Source organism: Ochlerotatus camptorhynchus, unplaced genomic scaffold (assembly GCF_037179485.1).
Source record: "Ochlerotatus camptorhynchus isolate MF236.1 unplaced genomic scaffold, CSIRO-AGI_Acam_v1.1 ptg000147l, whole genome shotgun sequence".
Taxonomy (NCBI): domain Eukaryota; kingdom Metazoa; phylum Arthropoda; class Insecta; order Diptera; family Culicidae; genus Ochlerotatus; species Ochlerotatus camptorhynchus.
Window position 1 is genome coordinate 343151 of NW_027040637.1, and position 20017 is coordinate 363167.

The 20017-nt window shown below is 42.9% G+C and overlaps 1 protein-coding gene across 1 annotated transcript in view; it reads right to left on the bottom strand.

Annotated features, from left to right (window-relative positions):
- The window catches only part of LOC135701021 (uncharacterized), a 33794-nt gene extending 19064 nt beyond the window's left edge, over window positions 1-14730 (bottom strand). Inside the window, exons 1-2 of the mRNA XM_065221724.1 lie at window positions 13948-14730; window positions 13539-13817 (exon numbers count right to left, since the gene is read on the bottom strand). Coding sequence (XP_065077796.1) covers window positions 13539-13817; window positions 13948-14130 — 462 coding nt within the window. The 5' untranslated portion in view covers window positions 14131-14730. The remainder of the gene's footprint in view (window positions 1-13538; window positions 13818-13947) is intronic.
- Window positions 14731-20017: the final 5287 nt, after the last annotated feature.

The following is a 20017-nucleotide window of genomic DNA, read 5'->3' on the forward strand; positions in this document are numbered from 1 at the left end:
CAGAAGAGTTCAGAGTGTAGAACTACTAAATCTACTGAAAAATCTGCAGATGTTTAAATAAGTTTTCTGAATTTTATTTCGATTCTTGGATTTCAAGAGAAGTTTACAGAAATTCAGGAAAGTCCGCTGATCTTCAGAGATACTTGCACAATTTCAGAACAAATAGTAGATCGTCAGAGAACTTCCGGGAAGCTCAAAAATTTCCAGATAAACTTTTTATACTTCAGGGAATTGTATTCAGAGATATTTGCAGATTCAATGAATATCTACAGAAAAAATACAAAACTTTCGAGAAGTTCGTAGATAATTAGAAACTTAGAAAACGGTCAGAGATAATTGTTGATCTTTAAAAATCTTAAATCTGCAGGGATTCAGGAACTTTGTAGATTTTTAGAGAAATTTGCAGAACTTCTGAAGAACACACAACTTCAAAAAAAAATCCGCAGAGCTACCAAAAAATTTGCGTATCTTCAGGAAAGTTTGCTGATCTTTATATATATTTTACCAGAAAACATAAGCAAAACTTCAGATAAATATGCAGAATTAAGTTCTTAACAGAAATTTTCAGAACTCAAGGAATCATGTAGATCTATAGAGAACTTTTCTCACTAGTTTGTCGAAAGTTAGTATCGACATCCTGGCGAAGTTTTGAATTTCTTTTTCGTCTTCATATCACAGTTCTTGAAGGACAAGATGAGCCAGATCCCTGCTGGTGTTCCTCCTGAGCAATCATATCCTACTCCACAAAGTTCACCTCCTCCTTCTCATTTTATTAAAAAAAAAAATAAAAGCTAATACACCTACCGAAGCTAGAGCAATTTGCCGGTAATTCATGATGGAAGTATTTACTTTTGATTCCTGATACAGTTTTGTTTTGAAATCGAAATTGACAGTTCTTTTGATATGTGCAAGCACTGTATAAAACTAGCAAAATTCGACCAGATTTTCCGTTATGGCGGCGGTCAAAATCAGATAGTCTGAACGGACCTTAAGGGACCATGCATAAATGACGGAGAGGGGTATGCTAATTATGCGACAATAGGGGAGGCTTACTTACAATTTGAACACAGCATTAGGGTGGTCCAAATATCGTTTTTGCTCCACACCGCTTAATCGATTCTTAATCAGGTCCTGATCATTTTGCGATTTTACAAATTGTATTTTAGGATTTTCTAAATCTTATTTCCAGATTGCCTGAATCAGCTGTTGAGATTCTATGAACCCCACGTTGATATCTTCTGATTTCTGTTTCTTTATCACCTGAACCTCTTTCTATTTTTTTTTAAATTCATCACTTCTGGATTGTCTGAAACCCATTTAGGAATTCTACAAATTGTATTCTGCGATTCTCTGAAGTCTCTTGTTAATATTCTGAGACTCACAGAACTGTAGTATGAGATTCTCGTTTTCTCATTTTTAAATTATGAAAATCACCACGGTCTTCTTTGAGTTCGATTTCATAATTTTCTAAATCTTGGATGAATCCTATTCTGGAAGTATTTCAATTTCTGCTGGCATCCCCAGAAACCCAAGCTGGGATTCCCTAAACTTTAATTTAAGATTATCTAAATCCCAAGCCTGGAATCTCTGAATCAGTCTTGTAAGCGGTCACCGTAGTCGACACATTTTCTGTGATAATCGGTTGACTTTGTCATACTACACTGTCGCCGAAGACCGTCACGAATGTATGTATTTTAGTTTTTCTCATAATAAAAGCTGCTGAAGTGCTTGTATGAATTCTGAAAATAGCAAGCAATGATCTCTTAGTAATAACATTTCTAATCAGAAATGGGTTAATTTACATCAAATTGAGGAATTAGACACATGTCATATGATAGTTATTTGATATTTTTTTGCTCGAATGTTGTTCTACCGTTTTTGTTTTGTGTAAGAGAGCTGACGGTAGAGCATGAGTGTATGAATTCAAACAGATTGTCATGCACGACAACGAAGCAAGTGTAGTTAAAAACGTCAACAGTTTCAACCCCTGCGCTGAATATCGTGCCGAGATTCTTTGAAACTCTTTACTGTTTGCCCTGAATCTTATTCTGAGATTCTCTGCCTTTTTCCTGAACTCATTTACGAAGTCAAGATTTTTTTTAACTCGAAGCCGAGATTTTCTAATTACCAAGTCGGGGTTTTCTTAAATTTTCACAAGTCTGTCCTAATCGTGAGATATCCGCGAAAAATACTTACTAGGTGGGGTAAAAAGTAACCTCCTTGAGAAGAATTTTTTTATGTTTTTTTTAGCCCTTTTTTAGCTCGATACACTTATTCCAGTGATTTTCCAACTTCATGATCCCTCTGCAAAATACTCCTCCGCGGCGTCGATGATTTCCTCACATGAGCTGATTTTTTTATTGATGAGCCATCTTCTTTTGAGAAGAGATAATAGTATGAGGGAGCCAAATCGGGCGAATACGGTGGATGCGGAAGCAGTTTTTCGCTTCATGTGAGGCCGTTTTGCAGCGATTTCGGCCTTCAATCGCTCCAATAATGCACAGTAATACCAACAATCAATACGCAACTAACGATTTTAAATTGGCTCACTACTTGACTAGCCTATTGGTCCCAAGCAAACCATTAACGTACCCCATTCTAGTCGAAATTCTACTACTACACTATGTTTGTTTTGATTCGCTATGAAAGTTTGACAGATAAAATGAGGGGTTCATGGATTTTTCTATATTTCGAGGGGTGCATCGATTAGCTTGGGACCGAAGAGAGTACCATAGCTGAGCCAAAAAGGTTGAGCACGTTTCTTCGGAACCTACTAGTCTTAGAGTTACCCCTATGGTAATACCATAGAGGCAACTCTAAGACAGGAAGGTCCCGAAGAAACGTGCTCAACTTTTTGGCTCAGCTCTGGTACTATCTTCGGTCTCAAGCTAATCGATTCACCCCTCGAAACATAGGAAAATCCACTAACCCCTCATTTAATCTGTCAAACTTTCATAGCGAATCACAACAAACATTGTATAGTACTAGAATTTCGACTAGAATGGGGTACGTTAATCGTTTGCTTGGGACCGATAGGCTAGTCAAGTAGTGAGCCAATTTAAAATCGTTAGTTTCCTATTGATTGTTGGTACTAATCTTTGCGGTATCTGCTAGCTCGCGCACCTTCACTTTCCGGTCAGCCAACATCATTTCATGCCATTTTTTGACATTGTCCTCTGTAACCGCATCGAAGGGCCTGCCACCACCGACAAACCGACATGAATGACCATAGCAAAATCAATAAAATTTCTGACTAACGCACACTACTGTCATCTGGCTCCGTGTTCGCGGGAAATATTTAGCTAAGCCATGAAACCGCATGTAATATTTATGAATTGGTTCGTGTCTGATCTATTCTGAACAAATTATTTTCATCTAGATCAAAAAATCCAATGGTTTTGACAGTTCGGATCACTGCACATTTAAATCGGACGTTAACGATTTTCGGGCATAAGTCAGAATTAAGTGTCATGTCGGTTTGTCGGTGCTGCCACCACGGATCGGTAGTAGAGTTGCGGCCACCACGAAACTCTCGAAACCAATATTTGACGGTGTAATCTGACGGAGCATTAGCCCCATAATATTTATCCAACTTTTCTTTTGTTTCCTTCACCGTTTTGCCTCTCAAAAAAGTAATATTTTATGAGAGAACGAAAATCGTTTTTATCTATACTCAACATGATGCCAAACACAACAAAAAAAAAAAAACAAAACTAAAAACAGTATCGCACTGAAATTTGAACGGACTACAAGCAACAATCAATACGAAACTAACGATTTTAAATTGGCTCACTACTTGACTAGCCTATTGGTCCCAAGCAAACGATTAACGTACCCCATTCTAGTCGAAATTCTACTACTACACAATGTTTGTTTTGATTCGCTATGAAAGTTTGACAGATAAAATGAGGGGTTAGTGGTTTTTCCTATGTTTCGAGGGGTGAATCGACTAGCTTGGGACCGAATAGAGTACCAGAGCTGAGCCAAAAAGTTGAGCACGTTATTTCGGGATCTTCTAGTCTTACAGTTACCTCTATGCTACAAGCATAGATGTAAGACCAGAAGGTCCCGAAGAAACGTGCTCAAATTTGTGGCTCAGCTCTGGTACTATCAGCGGTCCTAAGCTAATCGATGCACCCCTCGAAACATAGGAAAATCTACGAACCCCTCATTTTATCTGTCAAACTTTCATAGCGAATCAAAACAAACATTGTGTAGTACTAGAATTTCGACTAGAATGGGACACGTTAATCGATTTGCTTGGGACCAATAGGCTAGTCAAGTAGTGAGCCAATTTAAAATCGTTAGTTTACACCGGTTCTACAAGGCATCATAACCTTTTTTGCAGTAGCAGCGCATTCTGGCGGTCAAGGAGGTTACTTTTCACCCCACCTAGTATTCAAATGCAGTTTATTTAAAAAAGACTTGGCTGCGCTGCTATGACATGCGAGTGGGATGAAAAGAATAGATCGGGATTGACAGGAGGATAAGCAGGAATGTTCATGACATCATGCAAAAAAAAAAATAGACAGGGATTCATACAAAATAGTAAAGAGATGGTTGAAAAAGAATAAAACAGTTTGATTTTGTTTTTGTTGATGTGGATTTGAGGATAAAATTTATGTGGGATGAAGTGGATGAAATCGATAACATAACAATACATCATCATTAGAAAATACTATCGATTCAGTTCGAGCATCTCAGTACTATGCCACCTCAACGGTGATGCAGCAGAAAATGAAGATTGAACGGCAACAGACTTGGGAGCACGCGCAGAAGACGACAATCTTGATCTCCAAGAAGTTGAGGAGATCGGTCGGATGAAAAACAACAAAGCAACTGATGTAGGTCAACTACCAAGTGACAGATGAATCGCACACTTGCGAGCAAATTCCATTGGATCAACAATTGCAGCCAAAGCAACATTTACCACTCGGTCGCCGTCGGGATCGCTGATGGCATCCCATTCACTCCCATCAACCTTAACACCGATCTCCCAATCGTGGGAGCTAAAGTCGAATCCCCTTTTCCATTATCAGTCATTAACATCTACCTGCCACACGGGAAAATCCCAGACCTACTGAACAAGCTCCAACGAGCTTTAGCCTTAATCGACGGCCCTCTTCTACTCCTCGGTGACGTCAACGGTCACCACCCCTCCTGGGGGAGCGCCAAAGCAAACCCCCGTGGCTCCACTATAGCGGAACTCATAGAGTCCCTCGACCTAGTGACCCTCAACGATGGCTCGAGCACCTTCGTTCGCGGCCAGTACGAAACAACGATCGACATCTCCGCGGCTAGTCCAGCGATTACTGGGCGGCTCCTATGGAAAACTCTCGAGGATCCAGCAGGGAGCGACCACTACCCCATCATCATCTCGCTAGGAGATGATCCTCCAGAGACCTCAAGGCGACCCAGGTGGCTCTACGATCAAGCTGACTGGAAACTCTTCAACGATAATGTGACGCAGGCATACATTGACCACCCAGCGACGAGCATGCAAGAATTCAAGACCACCCAGGCAAGGAACGAGCCACCGAGCTTTACCGCTCCAAGCGAAACGAGTGCCGGCAAATCATCAGGGATGCCAAGAAAAGTAGCTGGGAGGAATTTTTGGAGGGGATCAACTCCAACCAAACGGCGTCCGAGTTGTGGAGCCGGGTCAACGCCCTCAACGGAAAAAGAAAGGCCAGGCGGATGGCCCTCCACCTCCAAAGCGGCCTCACACGAGACCCGCTCACCATCGCCAACGAATTGGCTGACTATTTCGCCTCACTCTCTGCCATTGACCGCTATGACAGGAACTTCATACAAAAAAACCACGCATCCACACAGAGCCTTGGCAACATTGTCATTCCGGAGGACTCTGTACCTACGCCCATCAACGCGCCCTTTCGATTCGATGAACTAACCCTTGCACTATCCCGTAGCAAAGGGAAATCCGCCGGTCCGGATGATATAGGATACCCCATGCTGCAACATCTCCCGTCCAGCACCAAAGTCGAACTGCTAGACCTAATAAATAAAATCTGGATAGAGAACACCCTGTCAAATGAATAGTCCCACAGTCTGGTAGTCCCCATCCCAAAGCAGGGGCAAGTGGCCTCTACTCCGGAAAACTTCCGTCCGATCTCTCTGACTTGCTGCATTAGTAAAGTCATGGAACGGATGGTCAATCGCCGTCTAATTCGCTTTCTCGAGGACAACGACCATCTCGATCACCGACAGCATGCGTTCACATCCGATCACGGCACCGGAACGTACTTTACTGGCCTGGGCGATGTACTCCAAGAGGCGATGGATAAGGAACTCCATGTCGACATAGCGGCCCTGGATTTAGCTAAGGCGTATAACCGCGCCTGGACCCCCCAAGTCATCAAACAGTTGACTGACTGGGGTCTGGGTGGCCACATTCTACACTTTTAAAAAAAATTCCTTTGCGGCAGAAGCTTTCAGGTGATGATCGGGAACCACCGCTCCTCAACCCGGGCGGAAGAAACTGGAGTCCCACAGGGATCCGTCATAGCGGTCACCATCTTCTTGGTCGCCATGAATGGAGTCTTTGGGATCCTACCAAAAGGAATATACATATTTGTATGTGCAGACGACATCGTCCTGCTGGCTTTAGGACGCACCCTCAAGGCTTTGCGAAGGAAATTACAAGCTGCTGTATCAGCCACCACAAGATGGGCCAGTAGGGTCGGCTTTGAATTATCCGCAGAAAAGAGCGTGGTTTCTCACCTATGCCACTTCCGTCATCGCCCGCTACCAACAGCCATCGTTGCGAACAATATTCCAATACCCAACAAGAAGACCATCCAAGTTCTCGGTGTACGCTTGGACCGGGAGCTGAGGTTCGACGCACATTTCAATGAAATCAAAGCCAACTGCCGCACGCGGCTAAACCTCCTCCGGACACTTTCCAGACCACACCGGAGCAGTAACAGAGAGATTCTACTAAAAGTGGCCAAAGCCACTGTAAACAGTAGATTATTCTACGGGATCGAACTGTTCTGCCTTTCCAACGACTCTCTTACCACACGACTAGCCCCAACGTATAACCAGGCAATCAGAATCGTCGCAGGACTTCTGCCTTCAACACCGGCTGAATCGGCATGCGTCGAACTCGGTGTACTACCGTTTCAATACCAAGTCGCCGAAACGCTGAGCTGCAGAACGACCAGCTACCTGGAAAAGACCACCGGGAACCACAAGGTCTTTCTCCTCAGGGAGGGGAACAGAGCTCTCGGAAACTTGGTCCATCAGGAGCTCCCACCCGTGTCCAGGGTACACTGGAACGGAGCCAGAGGATGGACAGAACCAACCATACGCGTTGACCTTTCAATTGCCAAGCGCTTCAAGGCAGGTAACAACTCCCGTGCCATGCAGGCCCACGTAGCGGAGCTGCTGAGAACTAAATACGCAAATTTTCAACACTAAGGCCGTGGGGAAGGTCGGATTCGGAGTAGCGGATGTATCCAATAGCTACTTCTTTCGACTACCCGATTAGTTCTCCGTCTTCTCGGCGGAGGCTGCGGCCATCCACTTCGCCACCACGACACCCGCCAATAACCCATATGTGTCCTAACAGACTCCGCCAGCGTTGTATACGCCTTGAATTCAGCAACATCCAGACACCCCTGGATACAAGGGATCCAAAAGGCCGCGCCGCCGAACACCTCATTTGTTTGGGTACCCGGCCATTGCGGTATCCGGGGCAACTGTGAAGCAGATCATCTCGCTGCCACAGGTCGCTCCGGCCGGATGGCCACCACAGTTGTACCCAGTCAGGACGTAAAAAAATGGGTGAAAGCATCCCTCCGAGACGCCTGGGCCCGGGAGTGGTTCGCAAAAAGGGGACCGTTCCTGAGAAAAATAAAGGGCGACACCTCCAAATGGAATGACATTACGAGCCGATGGGAACAACAGGTCTTATCCCGGCTTCGATCCGGACACACCCGAGTGACCCACAACATGGGTAGTGCTGCCTCTTTTCGGAAGTTTTGCGACTCCTGCAACACGATTATGACAGTCGAACACCTGATTGTTAACTGTCCCTGCTTCCATAACATCCGGCTCCTCTCTGGAATACCGAACAGCATACGTAACGCCCTCTCTAACGACCCGTCCACGGAAGCAGCCCTAATAGTTTTCCTAAAAGATGCTGGACTGTTCTATAAAATATAATCAATATATACAAAATGACTACACTTCGAACATGGACACCACTGGAGTAAGCCTGGATATCACATGACGATTACCTGACTGCCTTCAACAACGACCACCGCCATTCACACCATGATCCGCCAACCACGCTAAGAACCAAGACAGGAACTATAATGAACACTGTTTAAAAATACGCTGTACTAAGGGGACTCCCTTCTGGAGCTCCACCAACCTCTAGGAGAACCCCTTCTGGGTTCTCCAAAATCTCAACTATGTAATTAGGGAAGCCCCCTTCTGGGGCTCCCGGAGATGAACCAGCCTGCGGCTGAAAATCTCCTAAATAGAGATAATAATAATAATAATAATCAACTACCAAGTGAGCTATTAAAGGGTGTCCACGATGAAATTGCCACACTATGAAATTGCTCTAACTTTTTAACCGTTGGGTAGAATTTAATGAAAATTTGGGTGGATTTAGTTCATAGTGCATTATTTACATCCTGTAAGTTTTAAAGTCCTGTGATCAAAACTCGCGGAAATGGAGTCGAAAGACCAGCTCGTGCGTGATAAAATCTTGCGCATTCATCACGAGAACAAGGATATCTCGCATCGTTCCATCGCTAAAACGTTGGGAATCGCGAATTCCACGGTGTCGCGAATGATTAAGCGGGTCGAGGAACGGTTGACCACCGATCGGAAGCCCAGAAGTGAAGGAAAAAGTATTCCGTACAACACCAAAAATCACAACCGCGTAGTTGGGGCCTTCAACCGAAATCCGAACGCCTCCGTTAGGGATGTGGCTAAGAAGCTGCACCTAAGCCGAAGTTTTGTCCAGAAGGCCAAAACTAAGGCTGGGCTTCGAACGTTCAAGGTACAAAAGGCCCCTAATCGCGACGAGAAGCAGAACAAGTCCGCCAAAACCCGTGCCAGGAAGTTGTACCTCAACATGCTGACGAAAGTTGAATGCTGCATCATGGACGACGAAACATATGTGAAGGCCGACTTCAAACAGATCCCCGGCAACCTGTTTTTCACGGCCAAGGATAAGTTCAGCGTTCCGGAGCATGTCCGCACTCAGAAGATGTCCAAATTTGCGAAGAAATTCCTGGTTTGGCAAGCCATCTGCACGTGCGGGAAGCGGAGTGCACCTTTCGTGACCCAGGACACGATGAACGGACAGGTGTACATAAAAGAGTGCCTCCAGAAGCGGCTGCTTCCTCTCCTGAAGGCCCACAACGTCCCAACAATCTTCTGGCCGGATTTGGCCTCATGCCACTACTCCAAGGACGTGCTGAAGTGGTATGCGGACAATAAGGTCAATTTCGTGCCGAAAATGTTCAACCCTCCCAACACTCCGGAGCTCCGCCCCATCGAGAAGTACTGGGCGATTATGAAGCAGCAGCAGTATGGGTTTACATGCAAAATTGCGTATGGACTGTAAATAAAATACGAGTAAAATGGTAAAATGAAGTTTAATAGTTATTTCTCAATCCCTGAAAATTTGATGGCAATTGGATGAAAACTCGAATTTTGCGAATCAATTTTGTGTGTGGCAATTTCATCGTGGACACCCTTTAAAATATGGTCGTGAAGCACTGGCTAGAGCACTGCACGGGGTAATTGCCAAGATATAGGAAGAGAAGATAATGGAAATGTCGTATGCCCAATCTACAAAAAGGGCAACAAGTTGGATTGCTGAAACAACGGTGCGATCACAGTGCTGAGCGCCGCCTACAAGGTAGTTTCTCAAATTCTTTGTCGTCGTGTGTCACCATTTGCAAGAGAGTTCGTGGGGCAATACCAGGCGAGATTCATAGGTGCCCGCACTAATTTTCGCGATTCAACAGGTTCTACAGAAATGCCGCGAATACAACGTGCCCACAGATCATTTGTTCGTCGATTTCAAATCCGCATACGACACAATCGATCGAGATCAGCTATGGCAGATTATGCACGAGTCAAGTGAAGACGATCGATCGAGTGATGTGTTCGAGTATCGGGGACACGCTAGAGTCCATTTGAATCTCAAAGGGGTTGCGGCAAGGTGATAGACTTTCGTGTCTGCTATTTAACGTCGTGTTAGAAGGTGTGATAAGAAGAGATGGGATAGACACGAGTGGCACGATCTTTAGGAAGTCCATCCAGCTTCTTGTATTCGCCGATGACATCGACAGCATGGCAAGGAACTTTGAGACGATTGCGGAACCGTACATCAAACTGAAGGCTGAAGCCAGGCGGATTGGATTTGTCATCAACGCATCGAAAACGAAATACATGAGAGGAAGAGGTTCTAGGGAAGAAAATGTTAGCCTCCCACCCCGAGCTCAGATTGACGGTGACGAAATCGAGGTTGTCGACGAGTTCGTGTATTTGGGCTCACTGGTGACCGCCGAAAATGATACCAGCTGAGAAATTCAAAGACGCATTATGGAAGGGAATCGTATCTACTTTGGACTCCGGTCGAATCTCCACACGAAGTTGACTAACTACAATACGCTGATTAGACCGGTGGTATACAACAAGCGCTAATCACCCCTATTCTGTATTTCGTTTCGAACGAAATTCTCATACAAAAAAATATTTTTTTGTATGAGAATTTCGTTCGAAACGAAATACAGAATAGGGTTGAATGTCTTCTTTGAATTCTTTGCAGACATCCTTACCACGACTGCATGCATAGGAGACGAAGAAGAGCATAACGATTTTTTTTTTTGCTTTTTGCTGGGTTTCCCATTTGCAACCCTACACTGAGTGGCGCTCTTTGCCTTGGAGCCGTCGGAGCGATGGCTACACATTGAGCTTTCGTTATTTCTGGGTGTGTGTTTGTCTTCTCTCCTTCGCTGCTTTACACTTGCGCAGGGTGAAAGACAAGCAAACTTGGTGTTTGCTTGATTCTCACTTTGTTTATTTCAGAAAATCAGTACATTGCGCACATTGAGAGATCAAATAACAGCTCTGCATTTTGGAATATTCGCAACAAGTCTACAATGAACGGACTGACCACAGTGGCAGTAAACCATGATTTTAACATCCAATTAGTGTTTCCCACCCGGGAAACTTATAGGAAGGAACTTTCGCAGGAAGTTGAAAATTGCGAGTTTTGGAAGAAACCTGGAAAAGTTTAAAGAAACTTCAAAGGAAAGTCTGGAGAAACTTCCGGAAACAGTCGGAAGACACTTACAAAAGAAGTCAGAAAGACTTCTTGGGGGTTCCGGATCTAGGCGAGTAAGAGAGGTGCCACAGTCGGAAGAAGTGTTAGTTTGTTTACTTAAATGAACCATGCCCATTTTGTTATGGCAAGTTTGCTATAATAAATGCTCCTCGTGTTTATTAGCAAAATTCACATCAAAGATTGATTAATTGCGTAGGAAATCAGTTTGACACGGCATTTGTGACCAGGATACACCTTCCGGTCGTACGAAACAGGTAAAAAACTGTCCAAATCCGCAGATAAAAATTTTTGTTTTGAATTTCTGTATGGCAAAATAGTGAACTTTTCGTGAACATTACGGCAAAGAACTCACCAACACTGGGAGACCGTGAGTTCCTGCCCACCTGTCATTTCCCATCTCGGTTCCGGATGACTGTCCCAGAAGAAGTTCTAAAAAGCTTCTGAGGGAAGTAGAAATAAAGTTGCGAGAAAAGTTGGCTTTCCGTCAGTATCTGTTCCTTCACATAGGTGCTAATTATCGACGCCAGAAAGGCGACTACACCTCGTCCCTACATATCGTACCATGGGCCAGGACCAACGGCTTTACTTCTCAAATTGAACCCAGACCCACTGGGGTGAGAAAGCAGTCACGCTAACCGTCCATTTTTTCAGTTTTAAAGTGTTCAATTTGAACATTTCAGAAGCATTTTCGAAAATCATTTAAATAAAAAATATTGAATAAAAATTGAACGGTTACCTTTTAGGTTATAGTTAAAATTTTAACGTTTTTTTTTGGGTTTGTGTTTTGGCCAAAACTTTTTATTTTATGTGGTTTTGTCTGGAATGGCTATCTATTTTCCTCCAATTTTTATCAGGCGTTGATAAGAAAAGACGTTTTTAATAAGGCAAAATTCAAATTTGCTTGATTGGCCATAGCGAATAATTAGCAGTCTTCGGTAATAAGGATACCTTATACGTTTAGTATTCTTATTGCAGATGCCCTGGCATCAAGGAATCCATAAAAAAACAACATCAAAGAATGCGGATTACTGATTGTATAGCATCTTTTGTGATTTAGGAATAGATTTTGTTATGATCGATTTTCACCGAATTTAGACTGCCGGTTCCGAAGATAAGACCGAAACGGTTTGTCCAAGATCCATAACAATGTAAAACCAGATATTGGTGGTGTTCAATAGTTGATAATTATTGCCCAGAAAACATAATGAAGGTGTTCTCCAAATGTTGAAACAATTTAATACCTAGCCTTCTCCATTCAGTTGAGTGCCAGAAACCGCCCGGTATGGCAGTACTATATAATCGATTGATAATTAATTTATCTCTGAACCAGCATTTCTAAGATAAGAAAAATACCCCCAGCTCAAGCGAGTTGGATAAAATTAGGCCACGAAGATCACCACTGAGCACCATCACATAGCTAGTTTCTCAGTCTCTGGAACGGCAAACCTAATAAAAATGACTCGACCTGTTCTACTGGGGTGATGACTATTAATACACCGTCGTCATCATGATACCCATAGCATTGCGGACAACACGTTATCTTTGGTGCGCTTGCCATGAATGGGTGGGGATGATGACAAAAGTTCTTAGAAGAGCAAAATAATTTGAAGTCGTAATATGCCATGAGCTTCTCGAAGGTCAGCCAATATCGCTGTCCAAGGCTGTTGGATATCGATTCGGTACCTAGTTAGCATATATTTTTGTAAAAATTTCCGGTTGAGATTCGCCATTCCAAAAAGGTTGAATCAAACTCAATCCAGACTTCGCAGTCTGAAAAATTCCAAGTACAACGAAGAAGTCTCGTTCAATCGATGGATGCTATTCGTGCCTTCTTCAAAGCTGTGTGCTGCGTATAATGCAGTACAGCACACAAACAAACATCGGACAGCAGGGGGAAAAAGTTTCATCTTCGACTTGCCTTCGATGCTGCTGTTGCTGCTGCTGCTGTGGTGCTATAGAGAAGAGCCAAGTATTTGAACATTCTTCTTTGCACATCACACCGTTCGGTTTCGGTCCACTTGTAAGACCGACAATCGACCGAGTCCAGAAATGTGCACAGCATAGAACGACGACACGTAGGGCAGCTTGTTTCTATCGTTCGCTGCTTTGCAAACCGTTGTTGCTACTGTTGTTGTTATTGAATCTTTGGTGATACTGACGGTGTGTATGAACGCGAAAATGGACCTGCGCCGTAACTTACCTCGTTCACTGTCGTTGTTGTCGAGTGGGAAGAAGGCCTAGGCTGTGAGGACTCTTCTTGGTGAAATCCATCCTCACAGGCTGCGATTGGCTCAGAGATATTAATCTCCAGCTGCAGATCTTTTTCCTGTTTGATGGTAATTTCGGGGACAATATGCAGTCGTTGCCGGATGCGGTCATCATTAGTTTTGCACTGTTCGCGATATGAGTAGAAATCATCAATTTTCGCAATACAGGCCTGGCATATCATAGCGTTCTGATCGTCCCCCTCGTTGACGATCTGCGCGTGTGGCAGTGGTGAAAAGATAAGAAAGAAGAGAGTGGAGTTGGTTTTTCTGCTTGCCCCTACATCCGCTAGGAATTGGATCGATATTTTCGATGGCGTTCTGCCACACCGTAGTTGCCCTTACCTGTACAGTTGTGCACTCGAAGATCTTTTTGAGCAGTAATTTATTAGATTTATACGTAGTACCCTCCGGAAATAGCAAACTCAGGTCCGCTTGGTTTTCCGAACAACACAATCGGCATATTTTCACCACCGACTGGCCAGGCAGAGCCGCATTTTCTCCATATACTTGGATTGTAGTATCCATTTTGTTGTCTTGATCGTTCAATATCTCGCACTACACACCGCGACCGTGAACAGAAGATTATCGAGTAGCAACACACACGGAAACAGCACCGACTAGATAATCTACATCGAAAACCACCACAAGTGAGTAAGATCTACAACGCCCAGTGGATCCATTTTCTGAGGAACTTTATCTTCACTATACTTCTCCTTCGCTCGTAACTTAGGTAATACACAAGTCCACTCCACTCACTACAACGCTGGGTAGGACAATAATGTCGAACAGCACCAACAGCGGAAAGAGCAGCCGTCGTCGACCGTGTCGCTCTGTACCTGCTGCTGAGCATGTATACGACGCACAAGAAGGCATACAAGAGCACAAAACGAGACAGGCGTTCAATATCCTGAACCACACCGTGACACTTCTTCAACCAAATCACGCACTTTAACCGGTGTTTTCAACATCCAACACCGACGAAATTGGCTAAATTTCTGTCGCACGATTATCCTCGGATCACTACCTATATTTTCGTGGATATTTCGAAAACATTGATCGCTTTTTCAGCATAGATTTTGGATTTTTTCACGAGCAATTCGGAATAACTTTTGTTTTGTACGCCACACATCAAATCCCAGAGAGCGAGAAGCCGAGAAACGCTCCAGAGGAAGAAGACAACGACGGCAGCGAAGGATGGGATCAAATTCGCGTCCCTTCCCTCTTTTTCGCTCGTTCTGTTTTTGCTTTCCCTCTCTCTCGCTTGTGCATCTCATATAAACAAACAGATGTCTCGTATATTGCGCGAATGATCGAAATTCACAATGCGGTAAATTTGAGAGCACGAATTTGTTGCAACCGCTTCAATTTTTTTAATGGAATGCACAGTTTCACATAATTTTCCAATAACCAAAAGGTTATTTTTCAGTTTTAATTAAATATTATAACAATTCTGATTTCGTTTTTTAAGTTAATAAACTGTTCATAATTAATTTTAAATAGATTTTAAATTGCCGCAATTTTGAAACGTAACCAAACCTACAATATTTTCACCGCTACGGCATACGGCACGAGAGAGTATGACAAAACGCCGAAAGCAAAACAAAAACTGCAAGATTGACGTTTGACTACACCGCATGGTTCTGGCGTCAGGACGGTGTAATAGAGTGCGCTTTCCAAGCGCGTTCAAACACGGAAAATATTTCATCGGTTTCAAATATTTATTGCGTGCTAGTCGGAAAACCACACGAACAGTACTTCAATTTTTATTCCATTACAATACTGCCCAATTTGGGTTGTTTAGGGGTATTGAGGTAAATACATATTCGTTACCTGCATTAAAAATGGATCCGACATCCAAAATTTCATCAATTTTGGTACATTGGAACGATTTTAAATAAGTACGATTACATTATCAAAAATCACCATCTTAGCGCCCCTTGGTGGGACTTTGTATGGGAGCGAGCTGTATCGAAAAAAAAATCGAGATGAATATGTACGGGATTGATAAAAATGTGCTCCTCCTGCAAAATCCTGACATCATCTCTGGTTTGCAATGGTTCCTGTTTGGTTTCGAAATCGTTGGTTTCCGAAGATGCTGCAATGTATTGCCGGAAAATAATTCGACCGAAATTTGATACAGCTGGCAGCAACAGCATGTTATCAATATTGCAGCTCGTTGATGTTGATTCCACAATTTTAAATTCCTATATCTATATTTAGGAATTTCATGTTTGAAGAAAAAAACGGGTACCACGAACATTTTGTAACTTATTGACAAATTCACGATGAGTAAGTTTTTTTTATCGTTACTCTAAAGTGAGTAATCATTGATTTACACGCTTATTCTGGTCAACTCAAAATTGAATCGAATGTACTCATCTCAGCGGCAAGTAGGGCTACTCAAAATTGAGTAGCCTTATGTTGACTCACTTTTGAGTAAACGACGTTCTCACGTGGACTGATTCAAATCCACTCAGCGATATTTTCAGTTGCAGGGGGGTTTTTGTTTTGATTTTATTTAAGGAAATGAAAATTGTCTGCTCCGGATTCATTCTACCGGGGCAGAAAATGGTTCAACACCATTGCCCTACGCAATTTCTACTTACCTGAAGGAATTTCCGCCCGTTTTGAGTGAAACATTCACCCGTTTTCTAGGACGTTTCCTCCAACATGGTTGACCTTTTTTCTAAGTCCAGAATTTTGCTGACTGAGTGGGTTTTACCATAGAGGTAACTCTAAGACTACTGGGTCCCGAAGAAAATCATTATTATTTTTGGCTCACTCAGTACCAGAACAACGGTCCCAAGCAGTCCCAAGCTATTTCACTCACCCCTGCATGTTCTGCATGAATCCACACACCCCTGATGTTATCTGTCAAACTTTCATAGCGAATCAAAACAAACATAGTGTAGTAATAGAATTTCAACTAGAATAGGCTAGGTTAATCGTTTGCTTGGGACCAATAGGCTACTAAAGTGGTGAGCCAATTTAAAATCGTTAGTTTCGTATTGATTGTTGGTTTTACTCAGTTTGACATTTCAGTGCCAACATTTCAAAGGGGCGTAATTGCTTTTGTAAACAATGACTTTAGCCGTCAATTTCTCGCGAATGAAATCATACACACTTAGATTTTTCTAACGAGATCGGCTGTGCAAATCTCGGCAAAAAAAGTTTTACTGAGATATCAGCAAACATTTCATTTGTTTGCTGAGATTCAGCTAAGCATTATCCGAGACTCAGCAATCAAATGTCACTTTTACTGAGATCTCAGTGAAACTTATTTTGCCGAGATTTGCACAGCCGAGCTCGGTAGAAAAAACTAAGTGTGTACCTCTCAAAAATTACAATGCTAGCTGGTAGAGGAAACATTCATCTACCTGCTGGTGTCATTATTTTTCATGCGTGAGCTTTTATTCGCAAGAAATCGGCGGCTAAAGCCATTGTTTACAAATGCAATTACGCCCCTTTGAAATGTTGGCACTGATTTCTTGTTTACTCAGTTTTTGACAACTCGATACATCGGACGAAAGTGAGTACGATCGACTCACCCGGTGAGTAAATTGAAGTTAGCGTGTAAGATAAATAGAGTAAATGTTACTCAGTTTGCTAAATCAATGTTACTCAGTTTTAGACATTTTGAATAAAAATACCAAACTGAGTAGAAGTTACTCACTTTAAAGTAAAAATATACGAGCGTATACAGGGTGTTTGGTTCCGGATTTTACATATTTTCAGGGTAGATAGGGCTCCTAAAGTTATGAAAAAATCCCCATGAAACATTGGGTCGGAAATGACTGCCAAGGCTACTACCAAAGGCACAAATCTAGGGAACTGCATGGAGAATGTTTTGTAGAACAACTAAATTAACAGTAATGAAATTTTTCAACTTAAAAACACTAATACCAACAATCAATACGAAACTAACGATTTTAAATTGGCTCACCACTTTAGTAGCCTATTGGTCCCAAGCAAACGATTAACGTACCCTATTCTAGTTGAAATTCTATTACTACACTATGTTTGTTTTGATTCGCTATGAAAGTTTGACAGATAACATCAGGGGTGTGTGGATTCATGCAGAACATGCAGGGGTGAGTGAAATAGCTTGGGACTGCTTGGGACCGTTGTTCTGGTACTGAGTGAGCCAAAAATAATAATGATTTTCTTCGGGACCCAGTGGTCTTAGAGTTACCTCTATGCTAATACCAACAATCAATACAGTGTTCACTCGGCTGTCGACAAAAGCAGGCCACTCTCGATGTCTGCCACGCGATCGTCTGCTTACTCGGCAGCAACCATTGTGTGGTCCTCCTCATTGTTCTTCATCAGCAGTTCTTTCGGTCGATGCGTCGTCGACTTTGGAAAGCAACCGTTTCGTGATGAGTGTGTGAGTGCTGACCACGTTTTGCGTCCATTGCTGCAATGGACGCGCTCTGACCCTCGTTGGCGTACAACAATTTGCCATACAATGAAACTACTGGAAGCGGCTCCAGTTCTGATGGAGTAGGCTTTTTGGATCGCGGAAGATAAAGTGTTTAAAGGGTTATACCAACAATCAATACGAAACTAACGATTTTAAATTGGTTCACCACTTTAGTAGCCTATTGGTCCCAAGCAAACGATTAACGTACCCTATTCTAGTTGAAATTCTATTACTACACTATGTTTGTTTTGATTCGCTATGAAAGTTTGACAGATAACATCAGGGGTGTGTGGATTTATGCAGAACATGCAGGGGTGAGTGAAATAGCTTGGGACTGCTTGGGACCGTTGTTCTGGTACTGAGTGAGCCAAAAATAATAATGATTTTCTTCGGGACCTACTAGTCTTAGAGTTACCTCTATGGTTATACGGTCAAAATTTGGTCAATATCAGCTTGACGTATTTCTTCCAATTTTGCATTTAAAAAACCTGAACACCCCTCATTTTGAAGGTCTGTGTGTGTAGAATGTTGCTCCTATTTTGATTTTGGAATTCACTCTTCAGTTGTCAAAATGCCGTCCAAGCAAGAAGAGCAGCGTATCAAAATTTTGCTCGCGCATCGCGAAAATTCGAGCTACTCGCACGCAAAGTTGGCAAAATCGCTAAAAGTTGCCAAATCAACCGTTACAAATGTAATTAAAGTGTTTGGGGAACGTTTGTCGACAGCCAGGAAGTCTGGATCGGGGGGAAATCGAAAACCGGAAGCCGCTGAGACGACAAAGAGAGTTGCCGGTAGTTTCAAGCGAAACCCTAACCTCTCTCTCCGAGATGCCGCAAATAAGCTGGGTGTATCGTCTACAACCGTGCATCGAGCCAAAAAACGAGCCGGACTATCGACTTACAAGAAGGTAGTGACTCCAAATCGCGATGATAAACAAAATACGACGGCCAAAGCGCGATCCCGGAGGCTGTACACTACGATGCTGACGAAGTTTGACTGCGTGGTAATGAACGACGAAACCTACGTCAAAGCCGACTACAAGCAGCTTCCGGGACAGGAGTTTTATACGGCAAAAGGAAGGGGAAAGGGAGCAGATGTTTTCAAGCACATGAAACTGTCAAAGTTCGCAAAGAAATATCTGGTTTGGCAAGCCATCTGTACCTGTGGCTTAAAAAGCAGCATTTTCATAGCTTCCGGGACTGTCAACCAAGAAATTTACGTGAAAGAGTGTTTGAATAAACGTCTGCTGCCTTTCCTGAAGAAACACGGTTGTTCCGTACTGTTTTGGCCGGATTTGGCATCTTGCCATTACGGTAAAAAGACCATGGAGTGGTACGCCGCCAACAACGTGCAGGTGGTTCCCAAGGACAAGAACCCTCCCAACACGCCAGAGCTCCGCCCAATTGAGAAATACTGGGCTATTGTCAAGCGGAACCTAAAGAAGACCAAAAAAACTGCTAAGGGCGAGCAGCAGTTCAAGGCAAACTGGCTTTCTGCGGCGAAGAAGGTGGACAAGGTGGCTGTACAAAATCTGATGGCAGGGGTCAAGCGTAAGGCCCGGCAATTCGGATTTGGAAAAGCGGAAGCCTAACTGAATATTTTTCCTGAATTTTATACTAATTGAACTTGAAAAAGAAATTTAATTTGATTTTTTAAATAAACGATTTCACCGATTTACACGCGTTTTCCCTTGACCAAATTTTGACCGTATCACCCTTTATTGTGTTGTACCTTTTGACTATAGTTTTAAGATGTATTGTATAGTGACCAAGAATCCTCGGCTCTGTAAAGTTGATTCGGTTGAGCCTTATCAAATAAATTAATGAACAAAAAAAAAACAATCAATACGAAACTAACAATTTTAAATTGGCTCACTACTTGACTAGCCTATTGGTCCCAAGTGAACGATTAACTTACCCCATTCTAGTCGAAATTCTAGTACTACACAATGTTTGTTTTGATTCGCTATGAAAGTTTGACAGATAAAAT